Source organism: Bacillus rossius (genome assembly GCF_032445375.1).
Source record: "Bacillus rossius redtenbacheri isolate Brsri chromosome 4 unlocalized genomic scaffold, Brsri_v3 Brsri_v3_scf4_2, whole genome shotgun sequence".
Classification (NCBI taxonomy): domain Eukaryota; kingdom Metazoa; phylum Arthropoda; class Insecta; order Phasmatodea; family Bacillidae; genus Bacillus; species Bacillus rossius.
In genome coordinates this window covers 45,661,051-45,687,348 of record NW_026962011.1, presented here as the reverse complement: position 1 = coordinate 45,687,348, position 26,298 = coordinate 45,661,051, and the positions used below count along the sequence as shown (strand labels likewise).

At 38.0% G+C, this 26,298-nt stretch overlaps 1 protein-coding gene and 1 non-coding gene across 2 annotated transcripts in view; one reads left to right on the top strand and one right to left on the bottom strand.

Annotated features, from left to right (window-relative positions):
* Window positions 1–10,021: 10,021 nt before the first annotated feature.
* The window catches only part of LOC134541845 (uncharacterized), a 33,429-nt gene continuing 17,152 nt past the window's right edge, over window positions 10,022–26,298 (bottom strand). Inside the window, exons 6-11 of the mRNA XM_063385542.1 lie at window positions 21,795–22,053; window positions 21,156–21,331; window positions 16,831–16,963; window positions 14,180–14,468; window positions 12,861–13,236; window positions 10,022–12,003 (exon numbers count right to left, since the gene is read on the bottom strand). Of these exons, the coding sequence (XP_063241612.1) occupies window positions 11,257–12,003; window positions 12,861–13,236; window positions 14,180–14,468; window positions 16,831–16,963; window positions 21,156–21,331; window positions 21,795–22,053 (1,980 nt within the window). The 3' untranslated portion in view covers window positions 10,022–11,256. The remainder of the gene's footprint in view (window positions 12,004–12,860; window positions 13,237–14,179; window positions 14,469–16,830; window positions 16,964–21,155; window positions 21,332–21,794; window positions 22,054–26,298) is intronic.
* Trnat-cgu (transfer RNA threonine (anticodon CGU)) lies at window positions 18,154–18,225 on the top strand. Its single transcript has one exon. It is a non-coding gene; the product is annotated as a tRNA-Thr (tRNA).

Here is a 26,298-nt window from a genome sequence, read left to right as displayed (position 1 = left end):
GAACCATCGAGGTTCAAAGTTTCCCGGGAGCTCGGGAGTCCGTCCCTCCGCTCCGTGGACGGATTACTTGATCTCCCGGACTTTTCGAGCGGAGGGGGGGTTTTTCCGCGAGGTTTTCCGGCGACATGTGGTCCTGGATATCGGGGTCTTTCCTCTCCATCTTTCTCTCTCCCTGTTCCCCTTCATACTCACTTCGTCTCCAGGCCGCAGTGTTCGACCTACTTCTGTTCTTTTACAAAAAAAAAACAAAAATCCTTTTGAAACCAGTTGCCAAGAAATAATTTGTAACACTACAAGAAAGATATTGTAACTTTGTACCACACGTGTCTGTGGTTATTTTTCCACGTATGAAATACGATTTTCGATATAATACTGAGTATTTTTTTTTACGAAATCGGTGCTTAATGTTATATTTATATTAATGTTTCATTCAAGCATATATATTTTAAATAATGGAATTCTGTTACAGGTTCAATCACTACAAATAATGCCACTATTTAAACTTCCTGTATTTAATTTAAGTTTGAAGTATCTCAGGTGGACGGTTCGGTAATATTTATGACGAAAATTGTGACACGGAAAGTAAATTATCCAAAGGTGAAAAATCCCTTACCCAGGCGGTAATGGATCACGTGACCTTTGGATCATTAGACAGAAGCTCTAAATACTGCGCCGGCAAGTTCGAATATGAATGATAGAAATGAAAAAAAAATCGTATAGTAGCTAATGAAATAAATTATGACACTGAAAAATGCCATCAAAGCTAATATAAATTACTTTTAACACAACAGCGAATTTTGCTAAATGTTCTTCTATCCAACTTGAACTTTCGTTTCCTCCACGGAAGTATAAGTTTGTATTGTTATTTTTGGGTCGTATGCGGTATGTACATAAATTATAACAGATTACAAAAACTGCGGGGAGTGTTATTTTTACATACATAAATTCGGATGCGACGTGTGTTGGGAGTCAAGATGTAGGTGTCACGGAGGGTATGTTGGGCTACTTCTACAAAGGCACCTGGGTGCAGGTGTGACATTACTCTTGCAACTGCTGGGAGACTGGAGCACCGTCCACCTTCCACTCCCAGACAGCGGGAGACGCGACGTTACAACACACAGCTTCGCCTGGCCGAATACACCCTTGGCTCGCCGGTGTTCTTCCGTCAGCAAGACATTGCCCACCACACGAGCAAGATGCGTTTTTTTATTAAATTAAATTTTTAAATATTTGTTTAAATGTTTTAAAATAAAGCTGTATTCTTTTTAATATCTCGGATGAGACTGTTAGCAAGAAAATATTGTTTAAGGTTCCAAGGGCGTCGCCAGGGGAGGGTAGGGGGGCAGTTGCCCCCCGCCCGGTAGAGCCCTAGAGATTCAAAAAAATGTAGCTAAATGCAAAACAATACATAGTTTTCCCACCACTTGCCCCCCCCCCCCCAGGACATCGGCTGGCCATCGGCTGGCGACGCCCTTGTAAGGTTCTACAAACTAGATAGACGGAAAAAAAATTCATATTATTTTGGACTTAAAATATACAGTTATTGTTTTAGATGTCTTCATACCTTTATATATATATATATATTTCAAAACCTCAGCACAGTTTTCTATAAAGCTGTAATACCTGTTCCTTTTAGCTGTCATTCACGGCTTTCTCGGGAAAAGTTTCGCTCGCGTGACATCATCTTGTCAGACCCCGAAAGGAAGCTGTCTGACGAACCGGGAGGCGAGGACTCGGGGATCTTCCAGCCCGATGTCGCGCCGGTGAAGAACGATCCCACCCTTCTTCCTGGCAACGTCAGGAGCGCTTCTCCCGAAGAAAAACCCAACCGAAACCGAATCTCCTCGCTAATGGACCGCGAGACTATCTTCTTCTTTCTCTCCCTCCTGTCTCCTCCAGAATTGACTCTTTTCTCTCCGTCTCTCTCTCTCTCTCTCGCCTTCTATCTCTCCTCCTGCTGTGTTGTCCCTTGCACATCCGCCAACCTTTGGAACCCGGCACTTGCGCGGTGTAGCACGTATAACAGGTAGTCGTCCACATTCAGGCGTGTCTGTACCTGTATTAAATTTGGTGACGCGTGACTTGCCTCAAACCTGAAAACTGTCAAATGACGACCAAATGATCCACGTATCATTCCCCCACACTTGTTCTGGCAAACAGTGTTTTGCAGACAGCTTGACGCATTGTGAACTAACATCATGCGTTGCTTTGAAAGTGACCGTTGGTATAACTGGGTACCACAGATGCCGTTTTTTTTTTTTTTTTTTAACTGTCGTATTTGAGACAAGTTTCATGACACAGGCTATATTTTATATGCTGTGTTAGTGATAGGTTTCGTTAGGGGCTGTTCTGGACTTTCCTGTCGAACTTCCCCTTTTCCATAAACCCTTTACTCTATTTCATTTCAGCGTTAATGGCAGGTGTGTAAGGGGCGTGGGGCTAGAAATATTTACTAGTCTTGGACTCCTGAGAAAGTGAACAAGTTGTTCTGCACGTTTTAGTGTCCATTATATCGATTTTTTTAATTTTTTAATTTTTTTGATGGAAAGTCAGATGAAATACGTTTATCTATTTTTTTGTTATATGAGAATATTTATATTTAGTTTTATATATAATGTGATTTCCATTATTTATTTATTTTTACGGTTTCGTACATCTTAATTGTTTCTTCCACAGACGTGTTATTTTTTTTATTTGTGCCAATATTTTTATCTAATATGTAGCCCATCGAACAATATTTTAATATAGCTTTTGTTCACCTTTACATATCTGGCCCTATCATTTACTGTCACCAGCTTATTACTTAGGGCTGATGGAACTACAAATATATATATATATATATTTCTTACCATTCTATATAAATAGTATAGTGTAGTGGCACAGTGAGCTCGTGTTCCAGAGGACTTGAGTTACAATCCCGGTTTGGCAAGAGAACTGATTAATGTTTCCATGATTTTCTGAAATCACTCTAGGCATATTCTGGGATAGTAAGCCTACTAATAACTTTCGACCACGACTGATTCCTTGTTAAGTTGTTTTCCTTGTTTCTTGTGTTGCGTGTGGTCGCATCTTATGACTTAACTGTAAACGAGATGTAAATGACTAAGTCTAGCTGTGGAAAACCGCACAAAGTTTAGTACACCCTTTGACTCTTTTGTGTTGTTTTTCTCTCGCTGTAGTTTATTTCTTGTGAGAGTATCAAACTAATATTAAAACACTACTTTCACGAATTTATATTACATAAACAAGTGAGGTTTTGTTTAATGCATGCGATCGTCAGATACATTGTTGAAAAAAAGTCCCTTTTGGCTCAGCCTACAGTTTCAAGTTTGTATTCTGGCACGCACTTGGAGAAGATTCTCAAATGAATAAATGGACGATCCTATGTTAATTTGGGGCTCCCCACCTCGCTTTAATTAGTTGGTAGCAGATGCAGTTTTCGACAAACATAAAAGGCTTTAATAATTTGCTTGTTTTACTAATAGTATTAAAGAATATTCATTTATTTGACTTTTATGGTAAAATGTTAAGCTAGGAACAATTTTAATTTTAAAAAATATTTTTTAAAATATAGATATTTTTTTTGCATTGACCAATGACCTTACTAATATATATTTGTATATATACTTTATCTATTATCTGTACAAATAACAAGGTATTATTATTAATTGTTTGATTTAATGTTTTGTGTTTCCATAAATTGATAATTCAACCAAAATTAGCCTTTGTAGTCGTATGTTTTAAATATTTCTCAATAAAAAATATCAAACTTTGAAAGAACATATTACATAATTATGTTTAAGGTATCTTTGGTAAGTTTTAAACACTTAAAAATCGCAAGTTTATATCAAGAAGCTGTTTATTTTACCACGACGAGGCAGAATATATTGATTCTATAATTTCTAAAAAAATAACCTGGAAAATACTTTTGATTCTACTAACAATTCAGTGCACTCAGCTATTACCCATCGCTTTGTTGAACTTCAGACACCGAGCAGTGACTTTATCTTATCTACCTTTGGTATTAAAGAGAACGCAGAAACGTGCCGACCGTCCCAACATGAATCACAAACAGTTTTGCTTGTTTATGCGGAGAGGGAAATTATCTGCGAGGGAGGTTAATTATGGTCCCTGTCGTTGGCGCGTTTCCATGACAACGTAACGGCACGGTGGATGGAAGGGAAGAAAATGCAGAGGGTGAAAGTAAATAAATTCTGGTTGAAACCTCGCACCACGACGACGGAGTGAAATGATGATGAATGTGCGCAAAGAGAGTCAATGCGGACGAAACCTAAAACTTACAAAATTATCAAAACATACGCACGTACACACATACGAATAGAGAAAAAACAAGACAAATTTAGTTTACAACTCACACACTTTATTGATCATCTATTTGCATAAGTTAATTTGTATAGCGAAAAATAGTTTATTTAATACAATTTTTTGGACATATGACATTGCAATTTTGCACTGTTTGTCATAAAAAATATTCAATAATTAAAAATAATAAAAATAAATAACCTTTAAAAAATCTCATTTAAGGAAACTTAAATAATGTTGTCACGAGAAAAGTTGAAATTCATGTCATACGCAGGCAGGCACTAAAATAAATAACTTTCTTATTTACTCATAAAAACATTATTCAAAGGTTTTTGCTAACCGCATGAAAAGGGGAATTATCAGTTTGTGAGTGAGGAAAATTATAAAATTTTAGAGCCATCAGTGCGTAACTATTAAAAGTTAGACGCGCTTTCTTGATATTAGAATAATGACATAAAGAATGGTTGGGAAAAAAAGGAAAAAAAAATTCTGGAAGGAATGAAAAATGAATTCTTGCAGGACAAGTAGAAATGTCAAAAACAGACGGTGCGGACATGTGAAGAGAACGGAAGATGTGACGTCAATGAAGTTGCGCGAGATTGGAGTTGAAGGCAAAGGGCTGAGGGGAAGGACAAAGAATCTCTTTCTGAAAGAAGTGAAGGAAAATGCGGGCGTGAATGAGTAAGATATTGGAATATGTAGACAAATAGACAGTGGAAATATAATGAGAAGGTGTAAATGGTTCATTTTCTACGTAATAACTAGAGGCTGCAAAATTCATAAACGAAGGTAAAAACCACTTCAAACATTGCTTATTTAGTTATTTTTATGTGCAAAGTAAGCACTTACACATCTATTTTTCAGATTAAGGAACACAATAAATACTAGGAAAATCATAACAAACATCTACAATCACGGTTAAACTTTAATTATAATAATGAAAATATTAAAACTCGATCATAAGGGACACTATAAAAATACTTAACTTAAATACGATTCTTATTTTAATTTGCTTTAAACTGCTTTAAAAACTGAACACTATTGCTGTTACAAATGTTTATATTTGTCCATATGGAAGATACTTCAGGACTATTTGAGTAATATAGTAAATTAAAATATCTATATTATTTGTAATGCTTGAACACAAACCACAAATTCGTTGTTAAAATACAGTTGAATTGTTCATGGGAACACTAAAGTTTATGTAATTTGAAGAAAAAAGAAATTATTCTCCTTTTTTGCGTGATAAATTAATTCAAAAATCGGTAAATGAAACACGGGTATAAGTATTTAAATTTAATTTTTTCAGACCATTGATAACAGATTCAGAAGTCGTCAAAGACGTTAATTTTAGACCATACTTGCTATTTATCGTACTAAGATGAAAACTATGATAACTATAAATGATAAATAAACGTTTGAAAATCGCCATCAAACACGACGAAAAAAAAATTTGTACTTCGTTCTTTAAGAAAATTATCGAATTCCGCTAAATTCTATTGTGTCCACAACTGTGCTGGTAATTATATTTTAAATCTGCTTGAGGAAATTTTAATTCGCCCACATTTTATAAAGCAAAGAAACATGAATAATTGTCAGTCCCGCGATATGAGAGAGAGAGAGCATCCCATAATGCAGGCTTTGTAGAATGGCAAATAACGAAAAGATTTGATAATAGAGCTTGCGCAGGGTTGGAAAAATTAAATCTCTTTGTGGGTAAAAAAAAAAAAAGATTAATTTTCAGACAGCTAGCCCGATGTTTTGTACAAGGAAAACTCAGGATGCATAACGTTAAAGCGTCTCTCCACGCGAAGCCAGACACGACACTGGTCAACGGCCTGATTTTCTCTCTTGGACTGCATTGTGGTTCGGTCCGATTTTGAGCGGATTTGCCACGAACACGCGGACAGTTCGCCCGGACGGTCTTGTCCGAGGTTCGACCCCGATTGTGTGTGAGCTCCTTGTGAGCTAGAAGCTGTGACACTGTTTGAATGGTTGCTTGGGAAGGGATGGGAGAGAGAGAGAGAGAGAGAGAGAGAGAGAGAGAGATATATATATTTCTGTGAACGCATATATGATCTGCGATGAGACAAGGAGCCTTGCGAATCACTTCTTTTTCCCGGAAGAAATACTAAAGCTTGTCCTCTCTTGTATCAGATCAGCGTATCTGCAGCAGAATTTGATGCGCGATCACGACAAAAAAGTTCAACGACAAGGCAGCTCGATCTGTAGTACATGTCTGTGTCATCCAAGCGTGCCTTCGGTTTAACACCCTCTAGTTTTGTGTCATTGTTTGAGAGCTAGCCCCAATATTGTTGCCTCGTCTCTCCAGCTGCAGTTGGCTGCCACCAGATATGTTTTTTTTTTCCCGTGCATCACGCATTAAGATGTAAGACGAGAAGATCTCGAAGTTGGTGGATGAAAGTTTTTTTTTGTCATCGGAGGAAGTCGTGGGGTCCGAGTTGAGATCAAATTCAAGCAGCTCTTGTACGTTTCAAAACACTATCGTTAGCTTGACACGCGGAACTGTTTCTGCATCTGAATGAACTGTGTGAACATGGTAAGTGAAGCAGGGAACTACTGGAGTGGATCTTCGGCCACGCAGCTCGCTTGGCGATAATACAAACTAGTGATCGGGGAACACCTCTTCAACACTGGCTGCATCAGTGTCACGTATGTTCCCTTTGATGTGACCGCTAAAGACTGACTCCTTGCGGGATCATGTCCGACCTGATCATTGTATATATTTTTTTTGATACGCGCGCCTGGCACGGAACTCTTTCATTCGCAGGCCAACCGTGATACAGATACTGTGATCTGATACAAGTGGGGACACGAATATAGGCTGCACTGTGTCACAGGGAGTCTGACGGCTCTCGTGAGAAACCTTAATACACAACCCTGTGAACTATGTACCAAAACTTATGAATCATAAAACAAAACATACTTCCGCTATTACTTCAGTTCTCATAAAGACGCTCCTGAGATTACTTGCTTTACAAGATGGAGATTAAATGTAAAGGTTTAATTATTATGGAAATTTAATCTAATACTGCTACTCTAATTCAGTTCTGAACAGGATTTTGTGATTTTAACGTATTTATACTTCTATACATCACTGTTTCTTAATATTTTGTTTTAAAATAAATGTAGGTAAGCCAAGTATACAAAATAAACATAGCAAAGTTATTGTCACCACATACAGAATTGATTTTATACCATAGACACATTTTTGCTACTATTATTAATAATTTATATTTTTAGAATTAATTTTGTTATTGCGATCATAATTTGGTCATCCCAGTTTTTTGCGGTTTTTACAGCTTTAAAAAAATCTGCATGTAGACCGTAAAATAATCTACCTAATTCTCCATAATTCTGCTTAAACGCCTTTTAATAATAATTTTTCTAGAAAACTGTTTACTGTGTATGTTCATGTTAATATTTGAGTTTTATTAAACATTCGCGTGATAATAAACAATCCCATATGGATTTGCATATGTAAAAATGTTAGTTTTTTTGGTTAATTACTTGATATCTGGATGACCGAACTTTGCTCGAAAGAGTCCAGTTTAATTACAATCATCTGTATCGAAAACACTAACAACATTTGTTACCAAGTGAACTTAAAATTAAAACAGTGTTCGAACCGAAATTATTTTAACTACTCGCACCAGAAATTGTTATTCGCTGGAAATACAGTTCGTGACTGCATTGCATTTTTCATTCCTCCATTGTACGTGAGCTATTAGTGGTTAAAATAAAACAAAGTGGATGTGAAATCCTCTAGCTTAAAATTAAAAAAAATACAATTATTTTGTTCATGAAGAAAATTATGTTCATGTATAGTTAATGATAAGTCGTAAATGATTCTGGTAGAATGATCATTTTAATAAAATTAAGAGATAGTTAGAAAAACCTTTTGCTTTAGCGATGTTATTTTTAAGTGTTTAAGGTTTTTAAATTAGTCGTACATAGTTTATGTATTTATGCACACATGTTTAGATTTACAGTGGAATTTGTCTATATGTATTTATTTTCATTGTTACTGGCGCATATATATAATTTTCAACAGTGTTTGCAAAAATAAAAGATATTTAAGAAAAATTGTGGTATTTATAATGTTTTATGTTGGAAAGAATGGCAAAGGTGTGGTCAATTTATATTTGGCTGTATTTCATTAAAGGTGATGCACTCTCATATCTATATAATGTAGCTTCTTTTTACAAGATATACAAATCTCAATTTTTTCTATTACAAATACGTATTTTTATAGGCCATTAAAACTTTATGTTAAAGTTATTTTTCTGCAGTTGTGACCAAACTAGATCGAATTCGTAAATTTAGAATATTTTTTCCGGTAGTAGTAATAGTACGCCTTTACAAATATATTTAAAACGTATTTATGCGAAGGTAACTCGTTTAACAGCACAGTAATCCAATGCAAAATTCGTGCGTGGAAGAAGTTTCATGTTGGTTGTCACTCGAGGGCATTATCTGTGAGTAATGTTCGCAGGCTTTCACGGCCATTGCGTCTGAAGTAGCTTGGCTCTTCTGGGTTGTAGCCGCGTCCTTGGGGAATAATTAATTCACCGAAGTTTCGGTGACGGCGACTGCATACGTCGACCGAAACGTCGGCGAATTATTCGCCAAGGACGCAGCTGCTACAAACCCAGAAGCCGAGCTACATACTTCATTATCTGTGAGCGACTGAAAACAACCGCTCAGGTTGTTTGCTCCCGCGGAGCTTGCTGTTTTGAACCGTGTAGCTCGCTGAGTGCGCAACATCTCTGCCGGAGAACAGCCTTGGGTTGCGCCAGAAGGTGTTGTTATCTTCGCCCTCGACGCCGCACGCCGCCGAGCGCGAATAAGGCGTCAGTGCGACGGCGGCGGCATGAAGACGTCTCTCTGGACCACAGTTTTGCGGGGCGCCCGCACCCAAGACGCCGCCAGCACCGAAGACGCCGCCTTGGCGCCTCTACCTGGCGGTCTTCCCGCGTACGTGAACGAACATCGCGTGCAACATCCTAGCTCGTGGAACATCGAATTCGATAAGATATTTTGTAAATCTATTTTTATCTAAAACTTTTGTATGAAACCATTTTTATTAGACGAACCATTGATGCAAAAGGGTGAAAAATGAGGGGTGGAATTAAAAAAATATATATCATAACTCGCTTAGTAGGCACACTATCAAATCCGTTCAAATTGTTTGTAAATCTTATAATTTTTATCTAAAACGTTTGTCTGAAACAACACTTGATAATACAGACCATTATTGCAAGGAGTTGATAAAACCTGGGGTTGCAATGAGAAAATAAATAAAACTTCCCTACCATGTTTACTATCGAATACATTCTTATTTTTGTTTGAATTTCTAAATATTGTCCAAAACTATTGTTAAAATTAATTTTTAATAAAGTTCGCAGGCTTTCTTGGCCATCGTCTGAAATAGCTTGGCTTCTGGGTTGTAGCCCCGACGTTTCGGGCCGAAATTACAGTCGCCATAATCAGGGTAGAGTTACCTACTAAGGTTATTACAAGTTCCACTGCCTTTAATACTCTCGCCTGAAAGTAATGTTTTCCGATTGGCTGCAGCTGTGGGCCAATCACAGCCTTCCTGTCTTCTAGTTGGCCTGTTGGTTTGGCCGATCGGAGCAGGACATGAACAAATTTCAAAAATAAAACAAAACAGACATTTACAATCGTATAAAATAAATATATTTGTTGAATTTCAAGTAATCGAAAATTCAGAAATCACAAATGGTTTTCAATCAGTAAAATAATTGTTTGTTACATATATATTTTTAAAAAAAAATATTTTATTTGACAAGACCCTTCCGAATTCATCGATTTTCATGAAGTTATATCTGTCTTAACTCCAGTAAATTCAGTATTGTTTGAAAAGAGTGGAATATAATTTTGACTTGATGTAAGCTTTTGGACATACGCCATTGCTTAGCACATGTATGTCTGTAGAAGAAAACTACATAAAAAAACACAGACATACATGTGCTAGCAATGGCGCATGTCCAAAAGCTTACATCAAGTCATGCACTCCCATTGCACAAATATTTCAAAGATAATATATAATTTTGAATTTTATTTCTGCACAGTGAATTTCATTGGGATGAATTCAGATGTCCATTACTGAAAAATTTCACGCCTTCGTTGATTCTTTGGTAAAATATGGTTCTTTAGTTAAATTCAGATGTCCATTACTGAAAATTTCATGCCTTCGTTGATTCTTTGGTAAAATATGGTTCTTTAGTTAAATTCAGATGTCCATTACTGAAAATTTCATGCCTTCGTTGATTCTTTGGTAAAATATGGTTCTTTAGTTAAATTCAGATGTCCATTACTGAAAATTTCATGCCTTCGTTGATTCTTTGGTAAAATATGGTTCTTTAGTTAAATTCAGATGTCCATTACTGAAAATTTCATGCCTTCGTTGATTCTTTGGTAAAATATGGTTCTTTAGTTAAATTCAGATGTCCATTACTGAAAATTTCATGCCTTCGTTGATTCTTTGGTAAAATATGGTTCTTTAGTTAAATTCAGATGTCCATTACTGAAAATTTCATGCCTTCGTTGATTTTTTGGTAAAATATGGTTCTTTAGTTAAATTCAGATGTCCATTACTGAAAATTTCATGCCTTCGTTGATTCTTTGGTAAAATATGGTTCTTTAGTTAAATTCAGATGTCCATTACTGAAAATTTCATGCCTTCGTTGATTCTTTGGTAAAATATGGTTCTTTAGTTAAATTCAGATAGTCCATTACTGAAAATTTCATGCCTTCGTTGATTCTTTGGTAAAATATGGTTCTTTAGTTAAATTCAGATAGTCCATTACTGAAAATTTCATGCCTTCGTTGATTTTTTGGTAAAAAAATGGTTCTCTAGTTAAATTCAGACGTCCATTACTGAAAATTTCATGCCTTCGTTGATTCTTTGGTAAGATATGGTTCTCTAGTTCTGTCAGCTCGGGTGTCCGTCTTGTAGCACACGACCGAGCGGATGAAACCATCGCTGCCCATCTGCTCCAGGACGTCCTCCAGGCTCCTGCCCTTCGTCTCCGGCAGGGCTAAGAACGCGAAGACGGTCCCGCAGGCGCAGAACGCGGAGAAGAGCCAGAAGCAGCCGTGCTGCCCGGCTGCGCGCGCGAGCGGAGCGAACCCCAGCGTTGAGGCGAAGGCCAGGACGGACAGCAGCATCGTGTTGGCCGTCTGCACGAGGCCGCGGCTATTGGGGTGCACCAGCTCCGTGGCGATCGTGAACGGCAGGGTCCCGAGTCCCACCCCGGTGCTGAGGATGTACGCGCACAGCGCCGCTACCGGCAGCCACCCGACTCCGGACACGTCCCGCCCCAGCTGCTGCAGGTAGAAGTACGCGCCGACGGCGAACAGGCAGACGGTGATGACGACGTCGGAGCCGATCAGGAGGAATCTCCTGCCGAACTTCTCGACGGCCATGGAGGACAAGTGCGTGCCGACGATCATTACAACGCCCAGCAGTATGGTGGTTAGGTTCGGCGGTATCGCCGCCCCGGCCTGCTGGAAGATGGCCACGGCGAACGATATGATCGGTCCTATCCCGCTGAGCTGTTGGTTCAGGGTGAGGGCCAAGGAGATGAAGAGTCCTCGCAACATCGTTCTGTCGGCGAATTTGTTGAAAGACACCTGTAAAAAAAATACAAATTTATTGCACAATTTAAAAAATAACACCACTTATTTTGTTTTGGCCTAACCACCAATCCAGAGTGCCCCTGATAAGTAAATTGACTATAAAATTATCAAGCTTAGGACATTTTATCCGCGTTACATCTCGTCGCATTTTGAAAACAATAAAACAATTAGATGGTAATTTCGATGCGATTGTTTAAGCAATAAAAGTTGCATTGTGTTGAAACAATTTTTTTTTTAAATTAAGTGAGATAAAATTTAAATTGTGATAAATGGTTTCGTCCAAGAACCAATTATATATGATCAACACACACTGGTCCAAATAGTTAGCTTGTAACTCGATCTACTGCTGCTGCTTCTCTGATACTTTAATATTTTTGTCTGATCCCTGGATTATGTGTTTTGGATTCCATAATTATTTTTGACCAGTGCATTTTGGTGTCAGCACAGAATTTACGCAAAGGCGTATAGTTTATACTATTGGTAGAGACCGGAAATATTCGGGAATTCATTTCGAGATAAGCTAAAATACAAATAGTTATACCTCAGTGCTGCCTCTGCTATTGGCTCACAACTCACCTGGATGACGCTGGGCCAATGAGAAACACCCAACCAAATCTTTATGGAATCACAGACTGCTACGCTGGGACGTCTCACACGACAGCAGCCAATGAGTTTGTGACATTTGACCGAGTGTACGTAGAACTATGGAGTTCATCCTGCAGGTCATTGAACCCGCGAAGTTTTCCGGTCCCTAACTATTGGGACTCATAGAAGTGACTTCTTCATGCAACATCTTTGCTACCTCGGTCACAAGATTTACGTAAAGTACCAAGTTTTGCGTCGACGAATACCTTTTCTTTTCTCTTCGCCAAAACTTCTTGGGCTCTGGTCTTCGTCCTCTCGAGCTCGAACTCGCTCTCCTGGTCGTTCCTCAGCCACATGAGCGTCTCCCTCGCCTCCTGCGTCCTGCCGACGGTCATCAGGAAGAGGGGGGACTCCGGCAGCCAGAGGAAGCCGGCGGTGAACACCACACTCATGGCCAGGCAGCTCGCGTGGAACACCGTGTACGAGGTGTAGTAGCCCATGACGTAGGAGAGCGTGATGCCGACGTTCATCGTCTGTGCGTAGATGACGTTCAGTTTCCCCTTGTTCGTGTCCTCGGCGATGTCTATTGTGTAGCTGGGAGGGAGAATTCCAGTGCCTGCAGACGCGATCCCAGTGATGAATCTGGAAAAAAAAATTTTGAAACAGATATTTTCGTTATGAAACTTTAAAAAAATTAAATAATAAAGTTCATTCGCACATACACCAAATGTAAACTATATCCTACTTAAAATTAACGGGCATGTTAGTATTGTTAACTTCCTCCAGAGGAAAAAAAAGAAGTCCATCTTTATTGTTATCTAGTGATCTTTATAGTTCCAAAAATGTCCAACATCTTTTGGACCAAAAATACACATCTGGTTCCGTATTTTTAATGTGCATCATATCAATTCTTTAATTCATTTGTTTTGGAGTTATTGGAAAAAGCTGGTAGTCTAATTTCTTTAAATCTGGTGATTTGTAAAGTCAAGGAAATTATTTCTCTTCCTAGAGGAGTTAGGAAAAGTACAGAATTTTTTTATGGGGTTTAAGATAATTGCCAATTTGTCAAAAACATATTTTCTTTTTATATGTAGACATAAATGTAGGTGTTAGACATACCAACTTGTTCAAATAAATTATATTTTATGTTTTGGCCCAAATAGCATCCTTTTAAAAAAAATTGGTTAGCAACTGTCTTGCAGTCCAAATATCACTTTTAAATATGTGTAGTATAAAATAATTAGAGCTATCATCAACGCAGCGCTTAAAGGTGGCCTACGTAGATTCCCAGGAAAGTGAAGGTAAAGGAAGCCGTCTGCAGCTAGGTTAAGCTTCAAAACCAGGTACAAATAAGAGTATGATGTAACTTGCGGCCTCGAACTTGAATAAACCATGAGGTCGAATGGAATAACAATCTAACCACGCCACGACACGTGTTTCCTCTTTATGTACCTGCTACCATCACATGCGTGTTTCGTTATCTACGAAGTCTTTATCTGTTTCTTCAAAAGACTTCAACAAGTAGAATCTTTAGGACCTTTCTATTGAAACCTAAACTATGCACAGGAAACAAAACGTAGCTGACCTCGCCCAGAACAGCATGCCCATAGAGTTGGCGAACAGCAGCATTGCGTAGCTGACTACGAACGGCGCGGCCACGCAGTAACCTGTGACCTTGCACCCGTAGCGCTCGATGATGTACATGAAGAAAGGCAGGGCGGCAATCCGCGACAGGCAGTAAACTGACGCCAGCCACGACGCCTCGTCGTCTGTGATTGGCGGGATGCCGACTGGGGAGTCCGCTGATTGGAGGACGGGCAGTATCGGTGCAGGCCAACCGTACGTGGTTCCTGCTAAGAATGTTACGCTGTTCACTGAAAAAAAAAAAAAAAAAAACACGTAACATCTTTATCAGTAACCTGAGTTCAGAAAATATAATCTTATTTACAAAGAAAAAAAATTATTATACATATTATACATTCCTTCAATTATATTTTACTTAGAATATAATTTTTAATTATATACATACGTTGACTATAAAGTTTTACATTTTAATTATAAATAAAGGAAATTAAAAAAATTATTTTAGTTGTAAATAGTTTTGGATTGAAAAAAAACATGTAACATATTACAGTGACTATTAGCTACATTAAATGATAGTACTTACTTTTAATCTAGACATACACAATTTTATGATATTTTTACTAATTATCTACTCTCGCCCATAGATTCACCCAAGTCTTTTTCTCAGCTCACTCTATATATTAGGGTGTGTTATTATGCTGTGGGTTTTCCACAACAGTATTCCAATCTCCCTCTTTACTTATAATAAAAATTCAACGGTAATTATCTTATACATTTTTCAAACATCTTTACAGATAGTTTTTATTTTGATGACATCCATAATTATTGTATTACAAGAAAAAAAAATATTTCCCGTGTGTTCGTCTCTCTGTCTTGTCAGTCAGCAATGTGTGAAACATTATAACTCATTAACTGCTCTAATTATTATTTTTTTTTACAAAATGTCTTTGTTCATTAAATCAAGCTTCAACTGGAACACTTAAGATACTGTTTCGAACGCCAGGTTTGGAGCTGGCTGGCAGCCCTGCAGGCTACTGGAGTCCACTGACGTAAGGCATGCCACACGCGCCTGGCCGGATTACAAGGGTCGTCGCTACCGCCTGCCCCCTCCTCTTCCCCCAGCATCGTCCTTCCTCGGCGCTGTTATCTATCGCTGAGCGGCAGTGGCGGATCCAAGATTTTGGTTTGGGAGGGGCTTGACTCAGCTGAGGCTAGGCTTTATCAAGGCAAACACTAAAGCAATAGTGGATCCAGATGCTTTTGGAGGGGGCTTGAGCCCCTTAGCCCCCCTCCTCTGGATCCGCTACTGCTGAGCGGTCTTGGGAATTCCGCGGACGCCGCACGGAGTGGCGTGAATAGGCGCCGCCTTTCTTGATGTTTCGGGCTTCGGGTCGGCCCAGGATGACGAGACTCGTCACTGCGGCTCCCGTCGGTTCGGAAAGGCACCTCAGGTACTTGATCAGCGACGCTGGCCTCCGCGACTTGTTCCGCGACTGCTGTGACGGTTTCCGCGACAGTTCCCAGCGAGTTTCGAGAGTTCGGAGAGTTCCGCAAGTGAAGGGAGGTGCGATATCGGCGAAGAGGGTTAGAGACCTCATCAAGAGTGGCGCGACGCGGAGCAACTGGCTCGAGAGAGTGCGACTGAGTGGCGCGAGACTGTGTGTGTGGACAGGCGCGACTGTTGAGCCTAGCTCCAGTGAGGAGTGTGAATTTGGAACTTTACAGACATTGAGTGACTGGCGAATAAACATTTTTAAGTGCCAGTGAGTGTTGATCGGACATGTTTAAGTACTATTATTTATTAGTAATGTAAGTATTAGTAATTAATAAAACTGTAATAAAACATCCTATGGGCTATCCTTTACGAATACATTTCTTCCCACAAAGGTCGTAACAATACGTTATACATAATTAAAGCAAGTATTCCAAATTGTAAAATTTAGTTTTATTTGCAATTATGATTGTGGTTTTAAAATTACCATTAATTGCGGATAATCAAACTCAAACGTGACTTCAGTATGAATGCAGTATATTCTAGAAATAAATTGTTTTTAATATTAAAAAAAATATTTTTTTTGACGTGACAACGTCTAACAAATCGATGAACGCCGGCTACACGCACGAAAAAGTGTCCCGTTACGTACATTGTCCAGTTACGCTGTGTCCCGTTACGCTCATTGTACGCTTGCACCGCATCTATCTCTCTTCCACTCGATTGGAACAACCATCAATTAGACTTTTTCGAGGCACATTAAACTTGAAACACTCCCATTCGTTTCCTACTTGTCCTATCATCGTCCTATCCTTATCAGAATAACGCAGATTGGAAGAAGTTAAATAGCAAACATGTATAAATGTTATAGTTAAAATAAACTCTTCGTTAAAGTAATAAACATATTTGAATTAATGAGTGCAAATAAAAGTAAATTTATCAATTAAATTGTAGATTTCATTTCACTCTTTCTTTGTATCCATACAAAATAGTGATAATTCAATAAAAATAATTCAATTTTATTCATAAAAGTATGCAATCATTTCATCAATGTTTTTTTATGACGCTGCCACGTTAAACTATCGTCCGCAAACCGACTTTACAGACAACCAATTTTTTTCATTGCTTATGTGCGCGAGAGTTGTTGAAATGGTCCTCACCCATGGCGGTGACCAAGTATTGGCGCCACTGGCCGTGGGGTTTCCAAGCTTCCTCGGAGGGTGAGATCGACTGCTTCCGCGCAGACTCCATGGCAACAAGCGAGAGACCCTGACTCGTCAGCTCGCGCCCTGACGAGAGTCAGTCCCCGACGCGAATGAGTCACCGACCGCGCCGATCCGCGGGCTTTAAGCACTCTCCGCGCGACGTCAGAGCGTGAGAGCTGGCGTGACCTCGCCCGCCGTGCGAGAACACCCAACCTGCCGGTGATCGCTTCTCGAATGATATTGCGAACAAAACAACGCCCTGGGTATTTAAGACGTCTCTGCAGACTGTACTTGCCAACCCAGTTGTTTGCTTCCCGCATTACCAGCATGATGAAATGCAAACGAAGTTGAATAACTCAAAGGCTTCTTTCTAGACCTTGATCTGTGTCATAGGTTCACAAAACAACTAAGATTCCTCCACATTGCTCAATTCATATCTCGAAATGCACAAAGTCGCTGTGTTTCGATTATTAAAAGTGAACTTTCGGTAAACTTATTGGGCATGGTTTCTCCATTTGAGGACCTGGAGAAGCAGGCGAATTTCTTCATGTTCTGTCATTCCGTGTCATTGAGTTCTGTCATGTAAATACGCTAGCTTTGACCTATTTGTATTTTGATTTAAACCTCCCACGTATTATAACTCCTACTGAACATTTCTGAGCAAAGCCATTCGTCATCGTAAAAAGTTTATATATCTAACTTTTTTTTTTACTTTCATTATGACTATCATTGATTTAAGAAAAAAGATTTAAGTCTTTATAGATATGAGATAAGATATTTTTTGTTTCTCGAAAGTTTTAATTTTTATGGTTACCATCTTTAAAACTCATTAAGTCCACGCAGTCTAACATAAGAGATCCAAAAATTCAAAATGTCCTAAACAAAAGACGAAGCCCACAATTATTACAAGTGTAGAAGAAAAACCCTCAAAGGGTGTGCATTTGGGGCCGAAGTCCTTAAAAATTATACATTTTGGGATATTCCCCCAACGAGTAGAAGTTAGGAGGTCATTATTTTGGGCCATGACCCCAAATAGTTTTGGTTTAGGGAAATGTTTAAGAAATTTTTCTTAGCTTGTATAAGTTTAGGGTATGAAGACCCAACTGGAAAGGCAAGTATGTATATATATTTTCAACAAACAAAATTCCCCTATCGCAATCATTTTAACTTGAAAAGTTGTAACACTGTTTCCAATAATTATATTTTTTAATTAAACAAGTAATTGGTTATCTGCCATTAAATAAACATGTAAGGCATAATAATCCAATATGATTGAAGGCCTCTTTAGCTCAGTGGTAGAGCACTGGTCTCGTAAACCAGTGGTCGTGAGTTCGAACCTCACAGGAGGCAGGTAGATATTCACTGAAATTTTTAATGTGAAGTGTTGAAGTAAACCATAACTGAACTCATGCGATTTCAGGTATATGTGCACATTTTTTTACGTCAAGTACTTCGCGGTAGCATTAAGTGGGACAATGAGTCCTATACCATCAACTGGATGAAACAATATAGTTTTTAAGCATTATTTGAAATACAAGTTTAAAAGGAAAGAGCGGGAATATATTGTCCATTTTCACTTATCCGGTACTTGTAACTAAGTTTTTCATGGCAGTTGCATTGTATCACTAATTTTTAAATTAATGCGCAAGGGATTAAATCTATTTGTAGTAAATATTAAAAAGTATTGTATTTCAGAAAGTTTTCATCAGCTTGCCCCTGAAGTGGTATCTGATATCAGAATCGTGGAAAAAAAATACCTACCCCCACATCCCGCCAATAGGAAAAGAGTTATGATGGCATCGAAAAGTAAGTTTGAACACATATATTGAGATTACAATGCTGTTGAAGTATTTAATTTATAGCTCTTATACAAGCTATAAATCGTCTATTAATTGGTTTTATTTTAGTTTAACTGCTCGGTAACTCTACATGTTTCGATACATATTATTCACGTAGTTACAATGCAGGACGTTACCTACCAGTTAACGTGCATGGTTGACAGAAAAACTCCTGAATGATGCCTCGTCCTTCAAATCCTAAATCACATCACCATTATATCTCAGGCTTACAACCAGTATATCTCAGGTTTACCACCAGTATATCTCAGGCTTACCACCAGCATATATCAGGTTTACTACCATGATTGGCCTCACACATCACCTAGATAAATTTCGCTAATTTTTCAAAGTAAATTTTTGTTGATTTCTCAAAATATTATTTATATGTGATGCATTTGAATCATTGTTGTTTCCAAGCAGTTTTGCAATTTTTATATAAGAAAATATTAATACAATGATTTTTCAAACTATGCATAGTTGCAAAACGTTCTCCTGCATTGATTAAAACTTTGCATGGTTCAGTAACAATTTCCCAGTAAACCTGGAAATATGAGCTCATGTAATCTATGACATGAAGCGTCGTGAAGCTTGTACGGCGCCTTTCTGTCCATCAACATCTCACAACGGAAGCACACATGGGTAACTGGTCCTCTAAGCTTGTTCATTCTGCTACCAAAAAAACCCGGGATTGAGCACGACATTTTTTTTATTAAATAATTAAGATTGGATATTTAATTGTGTCATCATTTATAACACCTTTATTTGATTAGTTCTCGCTTTTGAGGTCACTCAAACATCCGAAATCCCATTACAGATTCAGAACCTGGATCACAACACCTCTCTCGTTGTTGACTCTTGCTTGATGCGTGACATAACATTCGGCTCGCACCGCCAGACCGTCTTACCAAGACCGGTCTAGTCTGACGACATACCAACACACAGCTAGGCCACTTCACCCGGTCGCCAGACCTCCAGACCTCCTGATGGTCTGGTCTGATAGTGTGTACCGGTCCACAATACAATATGCCTCCTACAGTTCAGATTTGGGTTACTAGTTTGTAAAAAATGCAAGAATAAAATGCCTGAAAGAAACGTGGCCTTGATGCAACACAATCTAGCACATTATATACATTTGATATCTCAAGATATTTTGCCTTGAGAGGTAACCAAAGTGTTGGCCTTGCTCCAGCATTGGGTTCATTAACCCTGACAACAAACTCAAGAAGGATATGTATTCTTTTCAATGTAATATGTCCCCGCACCATTATATACGTAGAATAAGTACGTTATATTAAATTGTTCAGCAAGTGCAACAGATCAAAGTGTATGGAATACTTAAATATTGTGTGATGATATACTAGTGATCCGTGTTTCACAGCTCACCAAAATGGAGCAAGAATGTTTAAAAAAAATTAATTTCCAAATAAAATAACATATTCATTTTAACATAGGCTTTTTCTATAAAATAAATGCATTTACTGAATGACAGGTATAAAACAATCCATATTATGTTTCTTCTCGGTGCATATGAACTCTGGCAATTTTTACACAACTGTTCACTTTCGTCACGTAAAATATAATTTTGTAACATTATTTAAAGGATTTTTCGTTGACATGACAGTAACACTTGTTTAGCTGCAGGGAAATCATTTTGTGGATTGGAGTCGAATAATATTTTTAATTATTCCCATAAAATAAATTTTTTGTAGTAAATTCCTCAACGCTAAACCTGTGACATTTATCCCTAGGCATGGAATTATAACCCCCTGCTTTATTTGAGGTTATGCTTATTTAGGTACGTCGAAGGTGAAATTTTAGTATGCATCAAAAAAGCAATTAAATAAGAGCGCTCATTCACATGCGACACGTTCGGTACTCATGTTCGGCGAGCCGTGAGAAATCAGTAGAGCCAGCTTTTTAAACAAAATTATGGAATCAGCATTTCATGCCATCGTTATTTCTCATGCCATATGTGTCTCCAAGTTTTATCGGGAAGACTTCTTTTCACAGACGAGAGAGCCAAACACCCGATCGTGCATCTTAGGTTTTTTTTGTTCATCGTAAATAAATATGGCGGTGTTGATAAAAGGATGTTAATGGTGAATTAGGTTAGGTTAGCTACATTATAAATACTTTGAACCATTGTGGACGGTTGATTTGGTTAGGATAGCTACATTAAAGATACGGGAAAAAGACATGAACTTCGGGGAACTTCGGGTTTTGGCTCTTTCGTCTGTGAAAAGAAGGCTTCCCTAGTTTTATCCTCGAAGGTTTTCTTCTTGTAGTTGCACCGCAGATCGCGGATGAAGCGGTCGCTGTCCATCTGCTCCAGGAGGTCCTACAGGTTCGCGCAGGTGCGAAGAAGAAGAAGAAGAAGACGGAACACGGTGAAGAACGCGGAGAAAGAGCCAGAAGCAGCCGCGCTGACCCACGGCAACTCACGAGGGACGCGAGTCCCAGAGTCAGGCCGAAGGTCGAGACCGACAGCGGCATCGTCGTGTCGGCGGTCTGCACACGAGGCCGCGGCGGTCGTGGTTGCACCAGCTCCGTCGCGATGGTGAACGGCAGAGTCCCGAGTCCTCCTAACCCGGAGCTCAGGATGTGCACGCACAGCGCCGCTATCGGCAGCCAGCCGATGCCAGACACGTCCCCTCCCCAAGACGCTCCATTTTATGGAACATTTTTGCGTATATTTTTAAGTTTTCTGCTTGGTGTATGCATATAGGCTAAGATACAGGCAGTGTGCAACATTTTAGCACCCTATCCAGAGATGAATTGTGTCGGTTAAAACCCACGTGCGAAACCCTCGGGCCACGCGGGGCCCTCTTGCAAATTTTCCGCCAACCCCCCCCCCCCCCCCGAGAATACTGCAGAACTGCGCCCCTGGTGCTACAGATACCAGATAAAAAGAATCTTTTACAGATGAGCTTTTTCCCTAGAAAAGTATCAATTTTGAATAAACCCGTACATAAAAGAAAATAAATTTTTATGTGAATCTTTAAATATATAAAATGCGCATTAATACACATACATGTTGTTACATGTGAAAATACAGGTCTAAAAGACCGACCGCCAGCAGACACAGGGTGATGACCACGTCGGAGGCGATGGGCAGTAACCTCCCGATGGCCAGCGACGAGAAGAAGGTGCCAACCACCACCAGCGCACCCAGGAGGATGGTGGTGAGGTCATCTGGCCATCTGGCCATCTGGCCATCTGGCCATCTGGCCAACTGGCCATCTGGCCAACTGGCCAGCCCCATCAGCTGCTGGTTCAGGGTGAGCCCCAGGCAGATGAACAGACCTCGCAGCATCCTTCTGTCGGCCAGCTCGGACAACATCTGAAAGAAAATAATTTAAAAATAAATAATTTTGCCATTGTTTACAGAATTGTTGATTTCAAAAAAACTTTAAAGTGAATGCTTGATGGAAGTAAGGAAAAAAAAAATTTAGTCAGAAAGTGTATGTATGTAGTTAAATAATCTTACACAAATAACACTACAGAAAAAAAAACACACCTTCGCACACGCTAGCATTGTGAATCTTAAAACGTATTTATTTTGGCAGAATCTAATCCATCCTCAAGCAAGGTTATGTAGATAACATTCTCATGTTTATGTTAATTATTACATAAGCTGTAATCTGGTGTTATCAATGTTACGTGCCATGTTGACAGTTTAACTATACACGTCACCGTATGAAACGCATTGCACAAGAAAGTTCCTGTTTTATCATATTTACATCTATATCTTTATTTGCGTGCCATTGTTGCTAACAGAAAATTGCATGGGCTAGGCAATGTTGTGTACATATAATATGATTGAATTATGGATAAAATATGACAAATCATTTTATGTTGGTACTTAACTTACACCAAATGCATTTCCACTTTTAGAGTTGGTAGACATATAATATTTATTGCACAGTTGCTATGGTGAGACTTTACTCTTAAATGAACAACATTTAAAATATTGTTTTTTTACTCTCTTAATATTATTAAACATTCACTTCCTAAATGCAGTACCGAAAAAATCAACCATAATCCAGTATGCCAAATTGTAGAATAAGTACGATTTTATTGATACTTTTAATGATAATTGTTAGCGTTAAAATTTAATTTACACTATTTAAATTCATAAATGGGTTACGAATAATAAAAATTAAAAATAAGTTTTAAGTATGAATGTGCTTTAACTTACATTAAAAGTTACTTGTGCGAATTTGTTACGCGTTACTTATCACTGCTGAACAAATTCCCAACGGCTCATGAAAACCATGCGGTGTTGAGAAACTTGTAACACAATTTTGTCATTAATAGTTTTAAGTATTTTTGTCATCCTATTTGCTCATTACATTTTACCGTATTTATTTGAACTTTCGTGATTAAAGTTCCATCTTTATGATCGGTTCGTTCAAAACTAGTTTAAAAATAATGCGAGCGTAGAATATGGTTTCAGACAAACCCTTTTAGTTAGCTAAGCAGCTATGTTGACTCATGCTTTTTCATATTTACACATTTGTAACACAAACATCACCAATGTTTTTTTTTAGAAGTAGTGCCTTCAGTCTATTCAAAGAAAGTTGTAAGTTTCCTAAAGGAACACTATAAAGCGATTTCTTAAATTGATAGCAGGTAATTTTATAAGCAAAATCAATGTAAACTGCTTTAGCCAAGAGTGATATGATTCTACCCTGGTGCATAGCATCTTCAGTGAATATAACAAAATTAACCATTTCAGTTTACTCATTTTGGTAAATGACACAATAATATCGTTTTACAAAGGGTAAAAAGCATAAATAATAATGTATTGTTTCATTAATTGTTGATAACATCTCACAACCTCACCAATTTTCTTTTACGAACAGAAAGTTAATTAATCCCATTTAGCAAGGAATATCATCTTAAATTAAGGTAATCTTCGTGTTCGATTCCTGAGCAGCTATTGAAAATGATTCAATAATAGGTCAATCAGTGTAAATAAATACAAATTTATTTATTTAGATAAAAAATATTTGGATGGAATTATACTAGCTAATTTTAATAGTATATTGTAGTTGAAGATTTTTAAGTGTATCCAAATATTTTTAATGCGTCCCATTATTAAATTAAAAAATAGCAAATAAAAAAGCAGCTGGTAGCTATGTACTTCGCTGCACGGAAAAAAAGTTTATTACCTGCTACAATATCTTTTAATAGAGCTACTTTAAATTTCACCTCCTGTGACGTTGTTTTCAACCAAGGGTGCCATTTTCTACGGACAAATTCAAATAACAAGATAGTTTTAAGTTTTGCGGGGGAAAGTTACAATAACAGTGACAAAGTTTTTTAGAATAATTTTAAATGTTTTTTGATCGTTTGAAAAAAATTGAAACCTCGTTTTTATATAAAAATATAGCAGAGATTCTCAAGAACTTTAGCATGCTCTCTGTGTGTAAACAATGTTAATGCAGTCCTCTTGCCTTGGGGCTTTACATTGGGAATAAATTTGCCAAAAAAAGGCAAAAGTTATACTGACTTAGCACATTCCGATTATGTTTTTTTATGGGTTTAATATTGAAAATAATTTTCAGAACAAAGTATATAGTGGAGTTATTGGGAAAAAGGTTTCTTAAATTTGCTGTTTTGTAATAACCGAGGCAAAGATAACAGTTTATGTGTCAAGAAAAAGTCGGAAAGTGCAAATCATATTTCATATGGATGTTTCAGATATTATAAGTGTATTTTCACAAGTACAGTCTTGTTTCATTATTGACAGGGAAAAAAGGTCGCACCGGTCTCTGTTAGTTTCCAATATGTTCCAGTATCTCCGCGATATTTCCTTTACTGTTCACATCGATGAGAGACACACCCGAACAGTTCCGAAGTTCTCCGAAGTTAGCCGATCGCTCGTGAGAAAACATCATATTGCAAAGATTTATAAATTGTACTGTCATAGAGCATTTTAAATAACGCTAACCCAAAAAATCTTTCATTGAAGTCACAATAACCTAACCTGACCTACACTTCTAGATGAAAAAGAACTATTATTTATTACACTGACCGAACCTAACCTAGCCTTTTATTTGGTGAACTTCGGAACTGTTGAGGTTGTGGTTGTGGCTTTCATCCCTGTCAACTGTAGGCTATCCTATTTTGTCTTGGTTTGGTTGTTACGCCTTTTCAGCAACAACGTCACTATAGACGTACCTACCGGGGCGCACATACGGTGTGCAGAGCTTCAGGAAAAACAACGCGATTTCTAAACTACTCATGATATCGGGGTGGAGTCTGATTTCGAAAAGCATTTAAGAGTTCTCTGAGGGCCAAAAGGTGGGCTACTTCTGATTTCGGATTTAGTTTATTAACTGTATTTTTAGAAGAGTTCAAATGGCTAAAACGCATGTTTTTCGGGTAATTTTTAGGCGTAAAACAACCAGTACAAATTATTGAAAGCATTTAAGGGACTTGCATTACAAGTAGTATATATAATGGGGTATCCGGAAACAGGCGCCGGCGCGTGGAGCTTCAGCCGGTCCGCCATCTTGGATTGTGACCTCACGGCGGCCATCTTGGATGACCGTGACCTTGAACTAGACCTTTGACCTTCAAAATTTGTTAACAACTGCCCAAATTAGCCCAAATTTACCCAAAAATACTCAAAACTCGCCAAAATTTCCAGTTTTTGGAAAAAAGTTTCCGTCGAAAATTCTCAAAAAATTTGAAAAAATTAAAAATTTCTCTTCTTGAGGAAAACTGAACTTTTTCTGTTGAAGAAAAACTAGAAAATAAAAAAAATAATAAATAAAACCCAAAAAGACAAAACAACACAAAATTAAGCAAAAAATTGCTGTTGTCAACAAGGATATAAACACCACAAAATATTCCGTAACAGGAATATGGTCATCAAAACAAAGAAACATGTACTAAGAGAACGAAAAAAAAAAAAACATACAAATGATGACCAGAAATATTGAACCCAAAACAAAAAAAAATTGAAAACATTTTGTTGGTTTTCTCCGTGTGCTTCTGGTTATTCCTGACCATATTGTGTTAGTTTTCTCCATGTGCTTCTGGTTATTGGTGAGAAAATGTTCACTGAATGCATTTTCTTATAGAGCCGTGCAATTATATTTAGAATTTCGTTTAATTGCTGATGTCCTGTTACCAAACCAACACTTACAATATTTTACTTTATTTTGTGGAATTAAGACAAAAGTGATTCATTACTGAGTCAGTTACTATTGACACTATCATACAAGACGAATTTTCTTCTCCTTGATTTCTAGCGAAGCCCTCCTCTTGCGGCCCTGAGAGAGCATCTAACATCCCACATAAATAATAAATAATATTTACCTCAACACAAAATATTATCTTTGAAAGATTTGTGCAATGAGAGTGCATGACTTGATGTAAGTTTTTGGACATACGCCATTGCTAAGAACTTTTACTGTTGAAGAAAAACTAAAAAAATAAAAAAAATAAAAATAAAGAAATGAATAAATACCCAAAAAAGACCGTTTCCGTACCATGTGCGTCTCTGCCTGAGGACGGGAGCAGATAGCAGTTCCCGAAACGTCGCTTGTTTCTGTTTTGGTAAAACTATTGT